General features: G+C 36.4%; 1 protein-coding gene across 5 annotated transcripts in view; it reads left to right on the forward strand.

The window, feature by feature from the left end:
• HTT (huntingtin) overlaps nt 1-21,884 on the forward strand; it is an 80,279-nt gene that overhangs the window by 47,948 nt on the left and 10,447 nt on the right. For all 5 annotated transcript variants that reach the window (XM_032684897.1, XM_032684898.1, XM_032684901.1 and 2 more), the window contains 21 exons: nt 237-379; nt 3,570-3,777; nt 4,370-4,511; nt 5,769-5,948; nt 7,393-7,569; nt 7,816-7,892; nt 9,121-9,259; nt 10,788-10,910; nt 11,720-11,933; nt 12,131-12,276; nt 12,728-12,905; nt 13,196-13,291; nt 14,152-14,339; nt 15,503-15,629; nt 16,984-17,084; nt 18,301-18,455; nt 18,831-18,970; nt 19,145-19,227; nt 19,508-19,638; nt 19,824-19,953; nt 20,729-20,884. In XM_032684897.1, coding sequence (XP_032540788.1) covers nt 237-379; nt 3,570-3,777; nt 4,370-4,511; nt 5,769-5,948; nt 7,393-7,569; nt 7,816-7,892; nt 9,121-9,259; nt 10,788-10,910; nt 11,720-11,933; nt 12,131-12,276; nt 12,728-12,905; nt 13,196-13,291; nt 14,152-14,339; nt 15,503-15,629; nt 16,984-17,084; nt 18,301-18,455; nt 18,831-18,970; nt 19,145-19,227; nt 19,508-19,638; nt 19,824-19,953; nt 20,729-20,884 — 3,034 coding nt within the window. The remainder of the gene's footprint in view (nt 1-236; nt 380-3,569; nt 3,778-4,369; nt 4,512-5,768; nt 5,949-7,392; nt 7,570-7,815; nt 7,893-9,120; nt 9,260-10,787; nt 10,911-11,719; nt 11,934-12,130; nt 12,277-12,727; nt 12,906-13,195; nt 13,292-14,151; nt 14,340-15,502; nt 15,630-16,983; nt 17,085-18,300; nt 18,456-18,830; nt 18,971-19,144; nt 19,228-19,507; nt 19,639-19,823; nt 19,954-20,728; nt 20,885-21,884) is intronic.

Below are 21,884 nucleotides of genomic sequence, written 5' to 3' on the forward strand. Positions count from 1 at the left end.
GATAATCTAGATCCAGTATGTAATTATTGAAGTGCTTATGATCATATAACATCATATTTGTTTTAGGTCAGCCTGTTCTGTAGCGTTTCATTTAGTATGCTCTTCAGGATGAATGGTCAAGGGCTTCATATTTTACTTTTTAAACCTAACTAAGTTATGTAGGCAAACCTCACCTTGTTCTGAAAGATGTTGCATTGATAGTTTTCCTGTTGATTGTGCACGTGTTTTTTTTCAAGGTTCTTATTACAACTGGTTGGCATTCTACTGGAAGATATTGTTACCAAGCAATTAAAAGTGGACATGAATGAGCAGCAGCACACTTTCTACTGCCAGGAGCTGGGCACACTGCTTATGTGCTTAATACATATCTTCAAATCAGGTAATACTTGAAACATTGTCTGTGTTGTATCATGTAGTGGCAGAGTGGTTTTTCAGTTCTAAGACAACCGTTGAATGCATTGAACTACCGAGGAGTATGTAGGTGCTGAAATGTTATATTTTACTCCATATAAGGAACTCCCCAAACTTTTGTGCTTGTGTATGCAGGGCACATTTTTCACATTTCTTCAGTCTTTGTGGAACAAAATCTAAGTAGTGACTTATCATCTCTCCTTTTTCACAGTCTAAAATCTTCCAGTCTAAAAAAGTGCAAAGCGTTCCAAATTTCTGGCCATATTTCTCATGTTTTTTCTCAGTTTGGAGGTTGGTAGGTCTGTCCAGGCTTAAACTTACTGAGTTACAGACCACTGGTTCAGACTCATGACAAGGTAGCTTCCCTTTTTTTTGGTCATAATTAATAAAAACATATAAAACAAACAAATCCCCAGAAAAATAGGAAAGGTAACACTGTTCCAGCTAACTGGTCAAATTTCCAGTTTTGGAAATTCTGCTTTAGGTATCTTCTGCTCGATACCCAGTAATCTGGCCCTTAGTTTAATTCCTTAGTCTTATTTTCCTAGTAGTGGCACTATCTTCCCTTTCTTCTTTTATTCTTACTTTACTATGACTGCCCTTTTTGAATACTGATTTTCAGCTTGCAGCTGAAATCCAACCTTAGATTAACTGTAGTTGTCTCCAATTTAAAAGGTCTTGGCACAAGTCCCTGGTTCTTCATAGACCTTCTTGCAGATATGGGACAAGGAACTCTGCATTCCATTGCCTCTGTCTACAAAATGGGAGTTAAAGTACTTTACTACTTAGCAGAAGTGAATAACAAAAAAGCGCATGCCTAATACTGTTGTTAGGCATTTAAGTCGATTCAGTGCTCCACTATATCTCAACCATCTCAGATCTTTTTTTCTTTTCAAGCTCTTCCTACACAGTTCAGTTTAAGTCCTTTATTGAGAAAAAAATCTTAGTTCTGTTCCTATCATTCCTGCAAGCTGCTTGCAAATATAAGCATTGTAGGTGTAGAGTTAAATCAAGTGCAGATGGATTCGTTCTGGATCTTCAGTTAGTTCTCTATCTTAGCTCAAAGCTTCTGCATCGCTGTGGTTTAACTTTCAGTAGCTTCACTTCTCTGAGTGTTCAGTGACACTGACAGGTAGAAAAGTGAGAGGGAAACCAATTGAATTACATTTTGAGAGTTTGTTCAGCTATGATGGATGATGTTTTGATGTGTCAGCAGAGAGCTTTGTCTTAAGAAATGGAGTCCTCTAAACCAAAGTTCTTGGTGTAAGACTCCAGGACTGTGCATGAAGAGGCACAAAATTTGGTGACAGTTATCAGAACCTTCCTTGATCTTTGAAGGGTGCTTTGGGGCACAGAACCCGGGGTATAGTGAGTTGACAGCTCTCTTCCTGTGTGTCTGTTAGAGTAATAATTGTTTATACTATTTTTGTTTAGGAGAAACACCTGAAAAAATATTATAATAAATAACTTGTGCCAAAGCCGTTTGGAGTAAGTGATTAATTGGTGTCAAGCCGGGAGCAATGAAATCAGAAAAGCAAGCTGGTGATTGAAACTGGGGAAGTAGGTTCTTCCACAGTGGCAGCTGGGGATAATGGAAAGGGAAAGCACCTAGTTCTGCTGCAGTGACAGACTTCCAGGCTGCACTGGGAGTCTTTCCAGGAATTATGTAGAAATTTTCATGGAAAATTAAATATTAAAATACTCATGCAGAACACTGGGATATGTGTATTGCACGATCTCTAGAAATTAGTTTAATGTAAAACTACAAATAACTTAGGGTATAATATTACTACTAGTATTTATGCAGAGTAACAGAGTAGAAGAAACATTGTTCTGACACCTGGGCTGTGTTTTCATGTCAGAACATTTTTGTTTAGGTTTAGGATTAACTAAGTGCCTGGTTTTGTAATACTTTTCTTTTGTTCAGTTAAAACCTGCATACCTATTTTCTCTTGAAGTTATATGCTCCTAACTAGAAGTGTAGCTTATAGCAACTTGTGTCTGGAAACATAGACTGTATTCTGTTGTTTTTAACCACTGTTCTACTTAGAAGTTTTATCTTCTCACCTGTTACAGTGTTTTCAAAATGTGAGTGTTGCTGACTCCTATGTAGGTGCTACTAGATTATAAGTGAACATTTTCAGTAGAAATAAAAGGCATAGACCAAGTGAAAAGATGAGCATGCAGTGGCTTTCATGACTGTGGGAAGTCACTAGATGGTGCAGTTCCTGCCAGTGCAGGAAGCTGGAATGGTGCTAGCACTGCTTTGCTAGTAAGTGGAACCAGAGTTTTAAGATTCAGTTACTTTTCCCATTCTTTGCTGTTTACATTGTGTATTTATCAGTCCTGGGGGCAGCTTAAACTAGTCCACATGGATGTGGAATTTACAACTTCATTCTTCTGTATATCTGGCAAAGCAAGCAAGTAACTCTGCAGATTTCCTTCATTATTCTGATTAGCTCTTGGTTTCTAACTCTGAAGGAACCCTTTTTTTTTTTTTACCCTGGTCTTACCTTCTCATAGAAACTCAAGAAGTTCTATACCTTTAGACAACTTTCCTTGTTTTCCCCCCCTTTTCATATTTCTTGTTTTCCCACCCTTTGTTTTGGCACATGAACACAGAATGAGCAAGTCAGAAAGCAAAATTTTGCTTTTGTGCTGAGTGTTCAGTATGCAGGGTAATGGCAGAAACACTTTTTGCACTTTAGAAATTGGATGGAAGGGTATAAGTTTAGTTTCAATTACATGTATTTGGAAAGCCATCCTCTGAACTAAGATACTTGTAAGCCTTCTTCCTTAACATGCAGAATAGTAGTTCCATCGTGGCTCTTAATTAGAACATCTGTGTTTTAATTTATAAACAAACAAACAAGAAAGTCCTGGTCCCGCACGGAAAATTTTAAATTTAATAAAGTTTTCATGTATCAGATGAATTAGTATTATAATCAAACCTATCTAAAGCATTATTTATTGAGTCTGAGACCTGGTCATTTCTGGTTTACACACTGCTCTTGGGCAAACTCCATCACTTGCCTTAAATTTATAAAACCACTTAGAATATACCTTTCTTGCAGGAATTCTACCCTGAATAATTTTGAGACCTCAGAATTCAGACTGAAGTATAGTTACTCTTAACATGCTTTTGTTGTTGTTTTTAGGGATGTTTAGAAGAATCACAGCTGCAGCCACCAGACTTTTTACAGGAGATGGATCTGATGGTAGTTTCTACACCCTTGAAAGTTTGAGTGACCTTGTTCAGTCCATGATTCCCACACATCCTTCTTTAGTTCTCCTCTGGTGTCAAATCCTGCTTCTTGTCAATTATACCAACTACAACTGGTGGTCAGAAGTGCATCAAACCCCAAAGTAAGATTTGGTTTTTGTTCCCTAGTAGTAGCCATGTGTTTCATATGTTTGCTAAAATCTTATTAAAGCAATCTAGCTTCTTTCTGCTAAGCCTATCAGCCCCATGAATAGTGCTGCTTGGATTCTGAAATGTAGTTCTGCATTTACTTTACATGTACTGTGTTGTCTGTTCTGACATGGGTATGATTTACCAATATTGTCTCTATTTTTGTGGCTTGTGCATCATTCCAGTTTGACACTACACTGAGTGCTCAAGAGCACTGGTTTGGCTTGAGAAAAAAATGCAGTAGATTCTGTTATCCTCTCAGAGATGCAATAGCCCATGTTTCTCTTTTAAATAACCCATTTAATTCTTTAGACTGTCTGAAAAAGTAATAAGCAATACTGCAGTTGTTAAAAAATAAAGATCTGATGGGAAGCCAAGTGTCTACTTCAAAGCAGAGTAATGTTTGAATGAAGTTCATAGGGAAATATATGTTATATAAGGGCATTGGTGGGACATTCCAAGCAATTTGGTTGTTAATGTTTCAGTAGCTGTACCAAAGAAAATATAGCAAGAAAATAGTAACAAAATATAATGTACTTCCTGCAGGCGACACAGTCTTTCTACTACTAAATTGCTTAGCCCTCATATATCTGGAGACAGTGATGAAACAGATTTGGAATCTAAACGGGGCATGTGCAATCGGGAGATAGTGAGAAGAGGAGCACTCATTCTTTTTTGTGACTATGTTGTAAGTTTTGAATTATGACTTTTATAACTACAGTTTTGGGTTATGATGCTGACAGTCATTTATTATTGGTGTGTGTTAACTGAATCTGTCTGGCTCACAAGTGAAAAATGAAGACTTGTGAAATGAATAATTTTATTTTCAGATGGTGCTTCTGTAAGATTAGATATGACTTCATTTGGTATGTTTTTGCTATTCTGAACTGAGAATTCTCTTGGCTTGTAATGGATACCTGGTGGGTAATAGAATTATCTTCTGGGTATCATATCCCTTACTTGTCAGGTGCTTGGAGCACACTCAGTAGTTTCAGGTTTCCCAACACCAGTAGCAGTGCATAATGTCCAGGAGACAGGGGATTTTTGTCTCTACACCTTAAGAGGAGAGGTTTTACATTAACATTTAACTTCCATTTTGTTTCTCTAATGACAGCAGTTCCTGTGGCTTTGGCCTCTCCTCACTGCCTCAATATTAGCATTTTCGTTCATTGGGAACCTTTGAGGTGAATCCTCTGGTCATATCTAGTATTGCACTCTGGTTTGCATTGCAGAGCGGTTTTGAGGCAAGCAAACTGCATTCCTTTCAGATTCAATTAACCAAAAGCTGTGTGTAAGAAGCACTTCAAGTACTAATGGACATTCAGTCACCAGAGTCAGATTAGAGGTAGTCCAAGGTAAAATCCTCCCAAACCTCTTTACTGGGGTGGGACAGCCTCTCAGCATTGCCTGGTTAACTCTACAGATCTTTTCATCTTGCATTGCACTGCTTGTCAATACACATACAGCCTCTTTAGGTTTGACATTAATTGTTGACAGATTGCTTTGGATTTGTTTTCCAGGAATTATTCATCTTGTATTAAAGGCCAGTAGTAATAAAAAATCTTTAAGAAGAAGCCTAAATGAAAATTACATTTTACAAGACAACTGTGTGCGTGCATGTTTATTTCAAACAGCATTTCATTAAAAGCAACATCTTTGAATCGACCTTCTCAATTTACTTGTTTCTAACCTGGGTTTTTAGTGTTTTTAAAAAAATAATTTGCACGTTCATTATAAATATCTAAATTTGCAACAAGATCAAAAGCATTTGGAAAATTTGTCATGTAAAAATAATGATGGTGATATTAAAATATAGACACTTTCTGTCATTATTTCGAAGTAGCTGTCAGAATTATATATGAGAAACTTCATGTTGTGTCATATTTAGTAATTAAGTTTTAACATTGGTGTTACTGGAATTAAATTTTAATTTTTTCCCCTTTAGTGTCAAAACCTACATGATTCAGAACATCTGACCTGGCTTATTGTGAATCATGTTCAAGACTTGATTAATCTGTCCCATGAGCCTCCAGTACAAGACTTTATTAGTGCTGTTCACAGGAATTCAGCAGCCAGTGGTCTCTTCATCCAGGCCATTCAGTCACGGTGTGAGAATCTTGCAGCTGTAAGTTTATCTAGATAGACTTTTTGTAAAGAATAAAGTTGCTTACATTTCAGCATAAGTTTAACTGGTAAGTACGCAAAGTCTGACATTTCTGGGTCACTTATCGACTCTTAACTTTATTTTTAAAGTCACTTGTTTAAAATGCAAACAGCAAACCTTATATTAGCAGCATCAGTGTCAGATGTGTTTCATTTCATCCAATCTATGAATTCAAGTGGAGATGGTTAAGTTACTTTTCTTCCTTCCTGGCTATTACCCCACGTAATCAATACCTGAAGAGTAAATGAAAGCTGTAACTTTCGCCTCTGATTTCAGTATTTCAGTACCTTGGTAATATAAATAACAAACTATAGAGGCAGGAGTATGAATCAGTCTGTCTTCATAGGCTCTGAGAATATGAAAATGATTTGCAAGCTCCTACCTTGCCCAGTGATGTCCCAAAAATTGTAGACTCTTGGTGAGGGAAAATCACCAAGAAATTCAGGGTATGATTTCTCTTGATTATTTTGGTTTCAAATTAAAAGGAGTGAATGATGTTTTATAGGGATATAAAAGGTTGTATGCATCCCTCTTAATCTTGGGAGCTCACTAGGTGGGAAACGTAATTTGCTGGACTTTCTCTAGAGTTAATTGTGGAAGATGCCACCTGCAGCCTGAGTAGCCCTAGTGATGTTTCCTATCTCTTCCCATTGTCTCTGCGTATCTAGTGCAAATGTATTAGTGCTTTAGGCATGTGAGTAAAACACTTTCAAGTTACATAGGATTAATCTGGGCTTCAGTATCTGAGAATCAGTCAAATTAACTAAAATAAATAAGTTTGAATGGAAGGTGTAATCATTCTGTGAGATGTTTTGTGAATATCAGAAAAGACAGTAAAATAAAAATGTCTGATATTTACAACCTGCTCTAAAACAAGACTGGCTTCATGAGTCAAACTGGTTTTTTCCTTTAGATTATTAGTGCTGAATTGGTGCTCATATTTTAAAAAATAAAAGAAATTTTAAAAATTCTTTGCAACCCCTTTTAATCATGTGTAGCTGTCGCTGCTTTTATGACTCAACATGTGCTCAAGAAATCCCTAATGCTTCTCTGGATTCCTGTCCATCTCTTGTCTTGACTCTTCTCATGTTCCTGCCTTCTTCCAGCAAGAGTTGAAGCTTCTCACCATTTTCAAAGCTTTTTGCAATTTCACTGAAGTCTCTAGCTTTTTTCCCTGGAGGTTTTGCTCCCTACTTTTCTTTATGAGAGTGCACTTTTACAGTTACACATCAAACAACTTAGTGTTCATATTAATTAAATAACCAGTAACTCAAACCTATTAACATATAGATAATAATAATGATCAGCTAGTTGTCTGCTCTAGTTTTTTATAAATGCCTTTCACTTTAAGATCTTTGTGTTCCGATTGATTTTTTTGTGTGTTTCGTTCTGTTTCAACACCTAGCCCACAACTCTGAAGAAGACTTTGCAGTGCTTGGAGGGAATACATCTCAGCCAGTCTGGGGCTGTCCTGACCCTGTACGTGGATAAGCTCCTGTGCACCCCGTTCCGGGTGCTCGCCCGCATGGTCGACACTCTGGCTTGTCGGCGGGTGGAAATGCTTCTGGCTGCAACTTTGCAGGTAAAGAGAAATCCATTCCTCTAAACAACATTGGGCAGTGCCAGCAGTATAATCAAATGTGATGATTTAAAGTAAATCAAAATATGATGTCGAAGTGATTTTACTGGAAAGGAATTTTTAAATTTAATATATGGATACATGAATGTTTACGTTTCACTTTATCTGCCTATAACTTTCTTAATCTGTTAAAAGTATCTGTGGGGATTTTACATATTTCTGTCAAATTCTTGTGACTCTTTCCTATAGAACAGCATTGCTCAGTTACCAGTTGAAGAACTTGATAGAATTCAGGAGTACCTTCAAAACAGTGGATTAGCAACAAGGTAAATAATACCAATAATACCAGTATGTGTTCAAGTGTCAAACTAAATAATGTTTTAGTACTAATTGTGTTAACTCTGTTTTCCTACGTTTTGGGGTTTTTTTTAAAGATCAGATAATGGGTCTTTTTTGGAAGTAAAATAGGAGTAAAACCTCTCATAAGATGCTGGCATATTCTGGCACAGGGGCAGTTGTGTTTGCTGTGTTGAATTTGCAATAAACTTAAGAATTGCAGCAAGCTAAAGGCATGATATCATCAAATTTTCTGTCCTGCATCCCACTCAGTATTTAACTTTTGAGAAGCAGCAATCTCAAAGTAATTTCTTGACAAAAATCTATATTAGTAAAACCAACTTTATTGTTTTCAAACTTTTGCAGAATATTGTGAGTCCAAGCTAGGTGGGATTGTTTTTTGTTGTTTTGGTTTTGTTTTGTTTATCCCCAGACTGCTTTTAGAAAAAGGAGCAAATTATTCAGTTTTTGAAAAAACTTTATTTGATGTTGGAAAGATCTTAATTTACTGCTTTTGTTGTCATTGATGTTTGAAGTTAATGTCTGTTGACTGAAATGAGAAATAAGTAGGGAGAAAGAACCTAAAACCTAAGCCTGCAGTAGATCAATGGTAACATGCCTTCATAGGTAACATCACATTTGAATTTTTAAAAAAAACTCCAAAAAAATTAGCTTGTACAAGTTCTTGATAGCAGTAGTGGAATTAAAACAAAAACCAAAACAACCAAACAAAAGAACCCCTACCCGAAAAAGAAAAAAAATCCCTGACATTGACATAAATCCAAAACCTGGAATTCTTAATATATTTGAAAATAAAAGTATAGTTTTAGTGGATTCTTCATTAGTATCTTTTACAATGTATTTGCCTGCAAACAAATAATCTGTACACTAACTTTGATTCTTCTTACTCATTAAAAAGATTTGCTTCATAAAGAAACTGAACAGCTTAAGTATTTCACGCTTAAGTATTGTACGAATTCTAAAACTAAATTAAATTTAAATCTTTACTGTTGGTGATGCTGAGTTAATTTGTTTTGGCCACTGATATCTGGAGAAACTTGCAGTTTTGCATCCCATGACTGCATATATCCATCAAAAACTTAAGACCCTACTGCTTTTCTCTCCTGGGATTGGAATTGATTCTCTGGATGTCTTTGTGTTTTTAAATTATTTACAAAACTGAGTTATCTTTCTGCTGATGTGTTCTTCTGTTTTCAGACACCAAAGACTTTACTCGCTCTTGGATAGGTTTCGTCTTATGGTAGCACCAGACACAACTAGTCCTTCACCTCTGGTTACCTCACACCCATTAGATGGAGAAGACCAACCAGCTTTAGAGAATGTAATTCTAGACAAAGTAAGATTATATTTAGAAGGAGTCGCTAAAATTACAAAATATATAAATGCATCTTATTTTTACTGTGCAGTTAATGCTCTCAGGATTGTCAGTGTATCTCAAATATAGATCAGTGATTAATTTCATACGTGTTGGCTGACTGTTGAACTTAGGGTGGGTAATTAGCACTTGCATAGATGTTTGTTATATTGACAGTGCTGTGAAAAATTTACCAAATTTGGTTTCTTTGCCTGACTTTAATGGAAAGATTTAGTAGAGACAGATAAATAATCTGGGGTTTTTTATGTGTTTACTACAGTGATTAGTTTTATTCATTTGCTGAAAGTTGTTGGTTGGCTCTTGAAAATTAATCATTACTTGTCCATTACTTTTCCCTTCTCAGCTTTAAATTAATTTCAGAGAACCATGTGGAATATTTAGCTGTTTCTGTCTTTCATTTCTGTCTGTATTTCCAAGAGAGGTGGGGGGCTAAGAGCAAATCTTTGGGGCCCGTGCCTTCCTTTTTTCTAGTTTGTCCCATGGCACAGATAATTTCTCCTTTTCATTCCTCCATGTTCTACAGTGATACATGATGATAGGAACATATGTAGCTGAGATGGAAAAAATTATTTGATTAGCTGACAGTTTGGACAACTCTGATAACCACTTGAGGAACCCCTTGGCTTAGGGGAGAGATTGAGAGCTACTTGGACAGCGAGAGAAAATGCCCCGTAGCCTTCTGTCTTCGTATTAACCAAAAAATCCAATTCCACCATCACTGAAAATCTGCACAAAGGAAGTAGTTTTTGTGTGCTTCCTCCACAACCTCTACATAGTTCATAGAATCATAGAATATCTGAAGTTGGAAGGGACTTATGAGGATCAACGAGTTCAACTCCCTATTTCTCCCAGGACTACCTAAAACTAAGTCATATGACTAAGAGCATTTGTCCAGATGCTTCTTGAACTCTGATGGGCTTAGATGTGTTCTAATTAATATCAGCAATTTTAGGTTGTCCAATTATGATAAAGAAAACTAGTAATGGAGTAAATTTGCAGTCATGCATGAAGGTCTTAATTTATTCCAGGGATTGTTAAAAGATAGATGTTATCTTCATCTGTGAATTTATTTGAATCCGAAAACTTTTCTTCTTTGGTTATAGTATTGGGTTTTTGCCATTACTGTTATGTTTGTGTGACTACTGAGTATTCCATGCTTCTTTCTAAATAGTCTCCTCAGCTTTAGGATCTTAATACATACACCTGCACTGTATATAAAGATACATTTTTCCTCATTTCCTTTCCGTACTTTATGGAAATAGACAACTTATCAGTGAATACCTATTGGTCTAGTTTGAGATGTTCCATTTCCATTCAACAGTTATTTGTTTTCCTTTGCTTTTTTCATTGAGGTTTTTTTACATTAGTTTAGCCTACTGTAGCCTAAACAGACATTCAGTGCCAAGGAGCAGTTCTCCTCTTGCCTCCATGAACTGTCTTATTTTCTGAAAACAAATATGTAATAAATTTCCTTTTTTAATTATTAAAGGACTGGTATGTGTCACTAGTGAGGTCACAGTGTTGCATCAGATCTGACTCAGCACTGCTGGAAGGTGCAGAGCTGGTAAATAGGATTCCTCAGCCTGACCTGAACTCCTTCATGACCAGCAAGGTAATTTCTTTGTCAGATGAAGAGGATGTAAGTAGTTCCAGTGTTCATACTGATAGTATTAATAGATTACATTCTTAAGTGGTTACATTCTTAAATGTAGGTACTTCAAATTTCTATAATACTTGTAGTTCATTTTGGAAGCTAAAATAGTAGACATTTGTGTGACACAGTAGATAATCTGTGTCTAGCAATATTGCTAATAGTATCTTTGTAGTAGTACAGGTTGGGTGTATAGAGTGGAAGCAAAGATTCCTTTACGTATTGCAATCACAATAATCCTGTGTTACCATTTTACATAATCTTCTTGTTTTGCCATACAGTCCATCTGTTTTTCTGTAACCTTTTCAAAATCTGTGCTAGATGACTTGCAGTGTGCCAGTAACAGGCCACAGATACTGAATCTGGCGTAAAGGACAGCTTGTATCTGTTACTTTTTTTTCTAAGAACATATTTTTTTCAAATTCTCTATGTTACATTTGCTGCTGGTATGCAGAAATAATAGTGGAGAAACTGTTCTTAAGAAGATGTTTGACTTGTTGGTTTGAAAGCTTATTACTTGAAGATTCCTTGTGTATATGCTGTCCTTAAGCTTTTTTCACACATTGTCCTGAAAATCTGGAATAAGCATTTTCTTTTCCAGTATGGTTCTGGTTGGAATTTAAATGTGGAACCCATGTGGGCTTAACTGTGGTGTTGTTACACCACAATAGAGCAGAGGTCATAATAGTAAGTTAGTTAATTGCTAAACTGTCAATTTACCACCATATTAGTATGCCAGCAATTTCTTTTTATTTACTCTTTGATTTCAGGAATTCAACCTAAGCTTGTTAGCACCTTGTTTAAGCCTTGGCATGAATGAAATCTCAAGGGACCAGAAGAGTAGCCTCTTTGAAACAGCTCGGAGGGTAACTCTGGATCACGTGTCTTCTGCTGTACAAAACCTTCCTGCCAACCACCAGGTTTTTCAACCACTATTGCCACCTGAGCCATCAGCCTACTGGAAAAAACTAAGCGATATCTTTGGTAATAGAAATAATGGTCTTTTAAAGTTTATTCTCTCCACTGCAAAGATACTTTACCGATGTGTTGTGAATACATGAACTTGCTATTTAAAAATATCAAGATATGTGGCATAAAAGTGCTTATGAAATAACTCTGAAAAGCATTTATTGAAGGGAAAAAATTCAAACTGCTAGATTTCATCCAATCTTATTTTGTAGGAGATGAGGTGATGTATCAGTCTATGATGACACTTTGTCGTGCACTGGCTCAGTATTTGTTGTTACTCTCAAAACTACCAGTTGGTCTCCGTGTTCCTCCTGACAAAGAGGATGATATCCTGAAATTCGTAGTGATGTCAATAGAGGTAAGAAACTACAGCATAACTGAAGATGTGATGAAATGTTGGAAGAGGGAATAACTTTGTCTTAAACTGATAACCACTGAGTAACTTTTGATGTGGGCAATGTTTTTGTCTTAATTGTAGAAATTTCTTCATTGGTCTTTTACCTGTGCTAGTAAATCACATTTGGCTTATGGGACAAGAGCAGCTTTTTACAAGGAGAGGTTGATGGAATGGCCTTGGCATTTGGGAGAATGGGCTCTGCACTGATATTTGGGACACTGAATAAACAGTATATAACGGTCATAATTTTCTTGCAATCTTGTAATCTTGTAATCTTCTCTCAGGAAAAAAATTCCATACTATTTGCTAATAAAACTTTACATTTTGCTGAGTTAACAAAAAATTATCTTCGGTTAGAAGTTGTTCTGTTGTGAGAATTTGCTATTAACGGGAAACTTCTGTTTTTACACAGGCACTATCATGGCATTTAATGCATGACCAGATTCCATTAAGTGTAGATCTTCAAGCTGGTCTGGATTGTTGCTGTCTGACACTACAGCAGCCTACTCTCTGGAATTTGCTGTCTTCTGCAGCTCATGCAACATATGCTTGCTCCTTAATTAATTGCATTAGATTTATCATAGAAGCAGGTGAGTGCAGTTTGAACAGCTAGAAGAAAATTTTGTTAATAAATTGTCAGTCATTGCTATCAAATGCTGGGTGAGGGTCTGGAATATTTCCTTTGAGTCCTTATTAGTTATTTTTTTGACAAAGTTATTTTTTACTACTTTAATTTCTCATTTAAAGTTTTGTGTTTACTTTTGAACATGGCAGATGCCTTGGGTATGTTAAACATTTGATTACTATGTGGTGTTGATTAGAAAAATTAAATATGAAGTATGCAATAGCTGTATCTTTCAAATATTTTTCTCAAATTCAGTTGCTGTGGAACCTGGTAATCAACTTCTTAGTCCTGAAAGAAAGAAGAATACTTCAAAACCTTTAACTGATGGTGAAGTTGATTCAAATGTACTGAGTAAGTAAATAGTGAATTCCACTTTACCTTAAACTTTCACTGAAGAAATATTTGAAAGTACCCTTTCCATTACTATTATTTTTAACAATGAGAGTTCATCTCAGACCTTATTTGTATTTGGTAAATGTCTATTAAATATAGGTTGACGTATTTTTGACAGGTACAGTTGCTTTTCCTTGGAAGGTAAACATTAATGCAGATGTTTCCTTTGGAGGATTGTTAGCTGTGCAACATACTACAGACTGAGGTTTTCAAAGTGTTGTGGGATTTTAAAATTTCGTGTGGGAGAGGTAGAATTGTTAATATTTCTTGTGAAGAATGGCAGATTAATTATCTGCCCTTGTACAGCATGGGAGCAACTATGTTGAGGTGAAGGTCAGGTCTACTCTATGTGTGGACAGCAGTGTCCTCCATATCCAGCTGTGCTGGTATAGTAAGATATCACTGCCATCTACAGAAATTATCTGCTTCTCAGGTTTAGCATAGAGCCAGCTATGAGACTGTTTTCTCATAAAACAGATTCATTTGGTCACTTTAAATTCACATCAATACTCTGTTCAGTGTGGCCTATTCTTGCTGGGGTTGGCAAGGGAACTGCTCTGCTGACAGATCTCAGGTACTGGTGATCTCCAGCACTGAGACTGTCAATCAATGCAGGCCATTGCAGGGAGGGTTATAGGAGTACTCATCAACTAGCTGAAATATTCTAGAATATTTCTTTGTATGTGTCATGGTTGTGGTTTTGTTCTTTTTAGTTGACATACTCTTTTGTTAAGAATTCTTTGTTTTTCTATCTTTTTAAAAAAATTATGTCTTTTGACTAGATTCATGAAACTGAATTTCTTTCTCTCCCTACAAAGAAACCAAGCACATTACTGCAGCGTGTGAAATGGTAGCCGAGATGGTGGAATGCTTGCAGACTGTCTTGTCACTGGGGCACAAAAGAAACAGCAGTATCCCCGCCTTTCTTACTCCTGTCCTCAAGAACATCATCATCAGTTTAGCAAGGCTGCCTCTAGTGAATAGTTACACAAGAGTACCTCCCTTGGTATGTTTATGATGCTTTGTTATCAGGACTTTCAAAGTTATTGAAAAACTTTTTGAAAACCAAACATGGGTGCTGCATCTCAAGTTCTGCATCAGTAGGACTTCAGCCTTGAGTTAGTTTGATCAACCAGTTTGCCTTTTTGAACACTGAGTTGCAATGTTGTAAAAATATCAAATAAGAGTTTACATTAGATTCACAGATTTGGTTAGCAGGGAGTGTAGATGCTCCTTACCTTCTTAGGTGAAAAATTATCTAGCTGGTAGTTTAAGAAGGAAAGAGCAAGAACTGGATGCTTTGTTAGGGCTTATATTTCGTACTGCTTCATGGTATTGCTTAACCTGGAAGAAGTGCAAAATCTACACTAATACCTTCTTTAACACACAACATTTTCTGTCTTGCTAAGCCCCACAATGATGCAATGGTGCTGAGGTGTCTGAACTAATTCAGGTATTTGTGTGTGGTACTACACCATGTATTCCATGCAAATACTTGTGGATTGGTATTACCATTCTTTCCTAAGTCATCTTGGGTCTTTTGGCTTATGTAACGTGGATTTGAGAACATCTTGTGATTACCTCCATGTATTGTTAGTACTGTGAAATGACTTTGTTTAAGTAAACTTCAAAACCATTACCAGAAACATGCTTATTAGGCAAAGCGAAAGGGAGTTTCCTGATATGTGGAAGGCCATTTCTCAGGCCTTTCTCTGTTTTTGAAGGGATGTCAAAAGAGATTTTTCTGACTGAGAATTTTTTGTCCACTCTGGGATGTATCTGTGCTTTCTCAGGTGTCAGGAGTATGTGAACTATTTTCCCTGAATTCCCTTTCAGCATATCTACACAATCTTGAGAGTCATCTGGCATTTAAATTCTAAACTGAAATATGTGACAGGAACTTACTACTTTTATGTCCCAGCTTAGACCATAAGACTGAGTAGTTAATTAACTGTGAGAAACATGCTGAAAAAACCCCTAAAATTAAAAAAGCAGGCCAAAATCTCTAAAAGCTGTATTAGATGTTGAAACTTTCTCAAAGTATTTTATTTGGAGAATTACTTTGTTTACTGATGTCTCGTTGCTTTTGAATGGTACTCGTATATTTAGAGCTGTCATGTAAATGCTATATTTGGTTTATATAATTAAACTTTTATTATATTTCTTTAGGTGTGGAAATTAGGCTGGTCACCAAAGCCTGCAGGGGACTTCGGCACCGTTTTTCCTGAAATCCCAGTAGAATTTCTTCAAGAAAAAGAAATCTTTAAGGAGTTCATCTATCGCATTAATACACTTGGTATGTACAAAATTAAAAATTAATACACTTGGTTCTTATTGGGCATTTACCTGTGTTGTGAAGTTACTGAATAACTGTATCTAGTACTGTTTGCTAACTTTTGTTGCTTATGTGGGAGACAGATACTATATTTCAGAGCAGTTTAGTAATTGTGCTGCAGTAATTCTTATATTTTGTTAAATGCAGAGAATAAATTATAGAAATAAAGCCAAAAACGAGTCCAACTTCGGGAGATAATTTCAAGGTGCTCTTGCAGAATGGCCACTTGTTTTCTGGAGCATACTCTTGTCAGTATGTTCGAGAATATTTTGCTTCCCCTGCTTTTTTTCTATTAATATAAATAGAATTTAGTGGCAAACTCTCAACATTTAAAATGAGATGATGTGACTTTAAAGCTTCTGGGTATGTTAAGGTTTGCTGAACGAGAGCAGTATGGCTTAAAAGTTCAAGTCTTTGTCAACAGATGGGACTGTCAAGGATAATGCGTCAAATTTTCCATATGCTTACAGAAAGTCTTTGTGGTTTTTGGGTCCATCTGTTCATCCCTGCCCCCAGTCTATGGGTTAATATTTTACTGACTTGTGGTCTAGCACTTAAATCACTATAATGTCAAAGATAACATTCTCATTTTTGATTCTGTATAGGTATCATTGCTATAAACTGCATGGTATTATTCAGGAACCCTCTGCAGTCTTTTATAGGTAAAAATCTGGTTGGGAAAACTTTAAAAAGTGCTTGAATTTTAATGGACTATTTCTAGGCAACTTGGTCATTTTGCTTTTAGGGCATGAAGATTCCTTGGATTGTTATGGGTTTCTCCATGACTTTGTTTTCTGTGAGAATTGGCCAAGTTTCTGGATTATTTTTTGTGTTGTGAAAACCTGATAGATCTCACTGCTTTGAAAATTGGACAATCGAAGTAATATTTAAATGTCTATAAGCAATTACCAAACAGGACCTTTTAAATAGTAATAGTAATGTACAGAACTCCCTTCTAAGGAGTTCATCACTTTCAAAAGTAGAACAGTTTAAATCTCAGCTCTAGTGATTACACAGAATCACAGAATATGCTGAGTTGAAAGACACCCACAAGGATCATCGAGTCCATCCCTGCACAGGACCATCCCCAGGAATCCCACCATGTGCCTGAGAGCAATGTCCAAAAGCTTCTTGAACTCTGTCAGGCTTGGTGCCTTGACCACTTCCCTGGAGAGCCTGTCCCGTTACAAAAATGCCAAATCCAGTAGGAAATGGTCTGAAACTAAATCTATGGAAATGATGTCCCATTTTTTTAATGCTGTTCCATGTTTACATTTGTACTGACATAAATGGCTGTCTCTGGGTGTTTCCATAGGATGGATCAGCCGTACTCAGTTTGAAGAGACTTGGGCTACTTTGCTTGGTGTGCTTGTAACTCAGCCTATTGTAATGGATCAAGAGGAGAACCAGCAAGAGGTAACATCATTCACTGAGTTTTTTAAATGAAATTTTACTTAAACTAAGAACAATGTTTCTACTAAGAAAACTGTAGAGCAGAAAAGAAGTGACTGAAACTAAGACATTTTTTCTGTTTTGTATTTCCTTCTTTTCATTTCCCTGTGAGTTCAGACACATCCATCTTATGGCTTAAAGCTTCTGCAAGCATGTAAAGAGTTTGGAAAAAAAGCTGTTTCGACTATATTAGTACATCACTCAACACAGTTCAAAATTTGCTTGATTAGATGTTTGGCTTTAGGCAAAGGATCTCTAAAAACTTTGAGAGAGAACTTGTGTGAGAGAACTGTGCCTTTAGGAAATATACTAGTTAACTGTAACTAATATGTATTACTGCAATTACCTGTGCTATCTAAAAATCAAACTTTAAGGGGAGTTTCTTTGGTAAGATTTTTTTTCTAAGATTCTTGGCTAGAAATTAACTGACCTGGAGATGTGTCTCACTCCCAGTTGTAGACTGTATATTAGATATTTGGGCTTCTAACTCAGGAAAGCATTCAAAATTCAGTGGAGGGCATTTAGGGATCAGAGCTGAAGGAATTTATAGCAAAATTCATGTCCAATTTATATACCATACCAAAATATATGTATCTATGTATTTATATACCAATTTCTATACCAAAATATTCATGTCCAAAGAAGGGCAACAAAGCTGGTGAAAGGTCTAGAGCGCATGTCTTATGAGGAGCAGCTGAGGGAGCTGGGAGTGTTTAGTTGGGAGGAGGCTGAGGGGGAACCTCAATGCTCTCCACAACTACCTGAAAGGAGGTTGTTGCAGGGGTTTTTTAAGTTGAACATTTGTTACCATCTTACAGTCTCTTTTGTGGTCTGATGCTTTGTTTCACCAAGTAACTAATGGGTAGCTGCAAAGAAAGAAGCTAAACACTTGAAAAGTTCCAAAATGGACATCTTGAGGTTTCAATGCTGTTGGGATAAGACAGGATGCATGCAGAGTAGCTGATGAGATGGAAGGATATGTTCCTGCTGCAGTCAGTGCTTTGTGTGCACTGTTTATGTCAGATAGACTTCTGGACGGGAAGAAGACTAGATGTTGGGCTGATTAATGGTAATTTAGTGAAAGATGACAAACTGATATTCAGGGCTTTCGGGTTTTTTGTTTGGTTGGTTGTTTTGGGTTTTTTTATACAATTCAAATCACAGTGAGTTCATTTTACAGGAAGATACAGAGAGGACCCAAATTAATGTTCTTGCAGTACAAGCCATAACCTCCCTGGTGCTGAGTGCAATGACAATACCTGTTGCAGGCAATCCAGCAGTCAGTTGTTTGGAACAGCAGCCCCGCAACAAAGCTTTAAAAGCTCTGGACACAAGGTATGTTTTTTACTTGTTTTCAAATGCATACAATTTGTGATTAACACATAATTACAATTGCTTAGTCAAGCTGCAGCAAAAATATGTACACTCTATTTTCTAAGCAAGAGTATGTATAGATGGGTCTATTTACATAGAAGTTACATGGACTGAGCATCATGAACCTGCTGAGTTAAAAGACTATCTGAAAAAGATAATTTCTTATTAAAATCCAGCAAACAGTGTGCAGAATGTATTTCTCAACACTTTTCAGTTTTAGCATCCCTAATAATGGAAAAAAGCACAGGCACATAACATTGCAGAGTAAGCCAGTCAGACTTGCACAAAAATGTTAAAGGAAAAATCTGCTTAAATTGATTTCTATTGGCCTTTCAGGTTTGGGAGGAAGCTAAGTGTTATCAGGGGAATTGTTGAGCAGGAAATCCAAGCAATGGTATCCAAGAGAGATAATATTGCTACTCATCACTTATACCAAGCTTGGGACCCTGTTCCATCACTTTCTCCTGCTACTACAGGTAAGTTCTTGTGGGAGGGAGGAAAAGGGATGAGTGAATTTCTTTTACAAATAAGAAATGGAAAAGATACTCTTAGGAAAATTTATTTGAAATCCAGTTTGTAGAAAATGAAGCAATTTTCACATCTACTTTGTTATGCACTTCTAAAAGAATTCATCTTATGTTTTGTTGTAGGTGCTCTTATCAGCCATGAAAAGCTCTTACTGCAGATCAATACTGAACGAGAAATAGGAGATATGGATTATAAACTGGGACAGGTTTGTTAAAAGCTCAACTTTGAACTTGACTTTTATTATATTTCTTTCAGTTTGTGAAAAATTAGTTGAGGGATTGTTTAATGTCAAGTAGAAACTAAGACCTCTGAGTGATGCAGGGTAGGTAGATCATAACTGGGTGTCTCTTCTCAGCCAGAATACTGTGTGTTGCCTGTCGTTTAAAGGAAAAATGTATCAGGCTTTAAGATTTTTCTACTCTGACTGTGGGGGTGTTAAATGTGTTTCTCTGTTATTTGTTTTTCTCTTTTGTTTATGTTGCAAGGTCTCTATACACTCCATATGGTTGGGAAATAATATCACTCCACTGAGAGAAGAAGAGTGGGGTGAGGATGAAGAAGATGAGAATGACGTACCTGCTCCTTCCTCTCCACCAACCTCTCCTATAAACACCAGGTGTCTTATTTTCTTCTTGTCTTTTCCTTCCTTTGACTTATTAATAATCTTTTATCTCTTCATGTTGAGTTCAATAAGCTGGCTTTATAAATTGAGTGCTGGTAAATAACTGTATTATTTCAAATCAAGTATTTTAGCAGGACCTAAGAATAGCCATTTTAACACTTGTTTATTGTGCCTTGCAGGAAACACAGGGCTGGTGTAGATATACATTCTTGCTCTCAGTTCTTGCTTGAACTATACAGTCAGTGGATATTGCCATCAAACCCTAGCAAGAGAACACCAGTTATTTTGATCAGTGAAGTGGTGCGATCAGTAAGTCCAAATTATTATTCAGAGTCATAATTGAGTATATGTTACCAAGTATTTGGAGCTAAGCAGCTTTTATACAGCATCTTTTAATGTATGGAACACACTGAATTTTCCTGCAGTGCTATTGTATGGGCTGTACAGAAATATAATTTGAGCAACTACAACATTATACTGATTTAAGCTCTATAAGCACCTGGATTTCATGTTCTGCTGCTACATTACAAATACTTTATCGTTACTTAATGATAACCAGTATTTTACTTGACTGCTTGCTAAAACAAGATTTTGTTATCCTAATCCTTTGTAAGAAAATGAAGATGAAACAATAGTGTATTAGAGAATTAAATTGACTGTTGAAGTGTAGAAGCAAAACTAAAGAACACAGGTGTGAAGTGTGTCTTGATAGCCATTATTCACTATCATAAAAGACTTAAAATTAAACTATCCTTGCAAAAAAAGTATGTATTGAGTGTTTTGGAGTGGTTTAGTACATTGTAAATGGCAATGTTTGTTTATTTCTCAGAATTACTTAGTGGATTTGATTTTGTAAACCTTTTGGAAAAAAGGGACAATTTGGAGGTAATTGTTGTCCAAAATGAATGGGGGAATTAATTCTGGACAACAACAGTTGATAGTTATTTCAGACACTTAGATAAATATTTACACATTTAATAGAAAATTGGAGGAATCTTTTGCTTGCAATTATAACAGAAGGGAGAGTCAATTTTTGGCTGTCTGCTAATGAGCTTTTTTATTTTCCGTTTTAATTTCTGTACAGCTTCTGGCAGTATCAGACTTGTTTACAGAAAGGAATCAGTTTGAGATGATGTATACAACATTGACAGAGTTGAGAAAGGTGCATCCATCAGAAGATGAGATTCTTGTACAGTATTTGATACCAGCTACCTGTAAAGCTGCTGCTGTTCTGGGAATGGTAAGAAATTCTCATGAAAGTTTATTGCAAATTCCTGAGTGTCTGGGTAATTCATCCTTAGCTTCTGCTGCAAAGTCTGGTGTGTACTTGGTAAGAGTGGTTTGTCTGTAAGAATACCCCTTAGCTGGTCTGCATGGCTGTAAGAGGTAATAGAATAATTATTCTGGGCTTTCAGAGATTGCAAACAGTAAGGGGGTTTGGCTTGAGATTTTTTTGAGGTTTGAGCATAATTTAATGTGCTTTTTGGTTTGTCTCACTTAGTTCAGTGTTGCCTTTGCCCTGGACTCCTCATTTGTCACACTTCAGGCCAGAATTGAGGACTTGTGGAACAGCTTTTGCTAGATTTGTATTGCAGATGAATGGCTGTAATCTCATGGGAGGCTGGGACACTGCATTTAATGAATATGTAGCCAGATAGTCAGATATCCCTTTTCTTTCCCTCACTCTTCCCTACATTGCATCATTCTGTTTTTCGATGTGTAGACCAGAGGCATTTTCCAATGGACATTTCAGAGTGGAATTATTTAGGAAAAATAATTACAAATTCTTTTGGAAGAAGTTAGCATTTCTAGAAACTCTGAGACTAATACAAAGCTATCTGGGTAATAGTGATTAGAGAAGTTTTGAAAGACTTTTGGAATAGGGCTTCCAGTAGCTATTGTAGCAGCGACTGCTCAAGGGAAGGCTGTGAAAGTGATGGCAAACATACAGAAAGTTTTACAGATCAGCTTATTCTGACTAGGCTGTAATTTCCCACTCAGTGAACTAATAGCACCTTCTTACAAGCAAACAGCTGAATATAACAGCTTAGTAGGAGTAAAAAAAACCCAGTTAATTCCATCAGGAGTTACTTGTCCTGTGCTCAGTTATGTAGAAAATCCACTTAAAAAGAGCAACGAGAGAGCACACACTGTAAAAGTGTCCTGTATCTTGGATAATTCATGAATACAGGGACAAGGTGAAGTAAAGAATTTCTACTAAATACTTAGATTGTAAGAAA

The sequence above is a fragment of the Chiroxiphia lanceolata genome, chromosome 4, assembly GCF_009829145.1.
Source record: "Chiroxiphia lanceolata isolate bChiLan1 chromosome 4, bChiLan1.pri, whole genome shotgun sequence".
Classification (NCBI taxonomy): domain Eukaryota; kingdom Metazoa; phylum Chordata; class Aves; order Passeriformes; family Pipridae; genus Chiroxiphia; species Chiroxiphia lanceolata.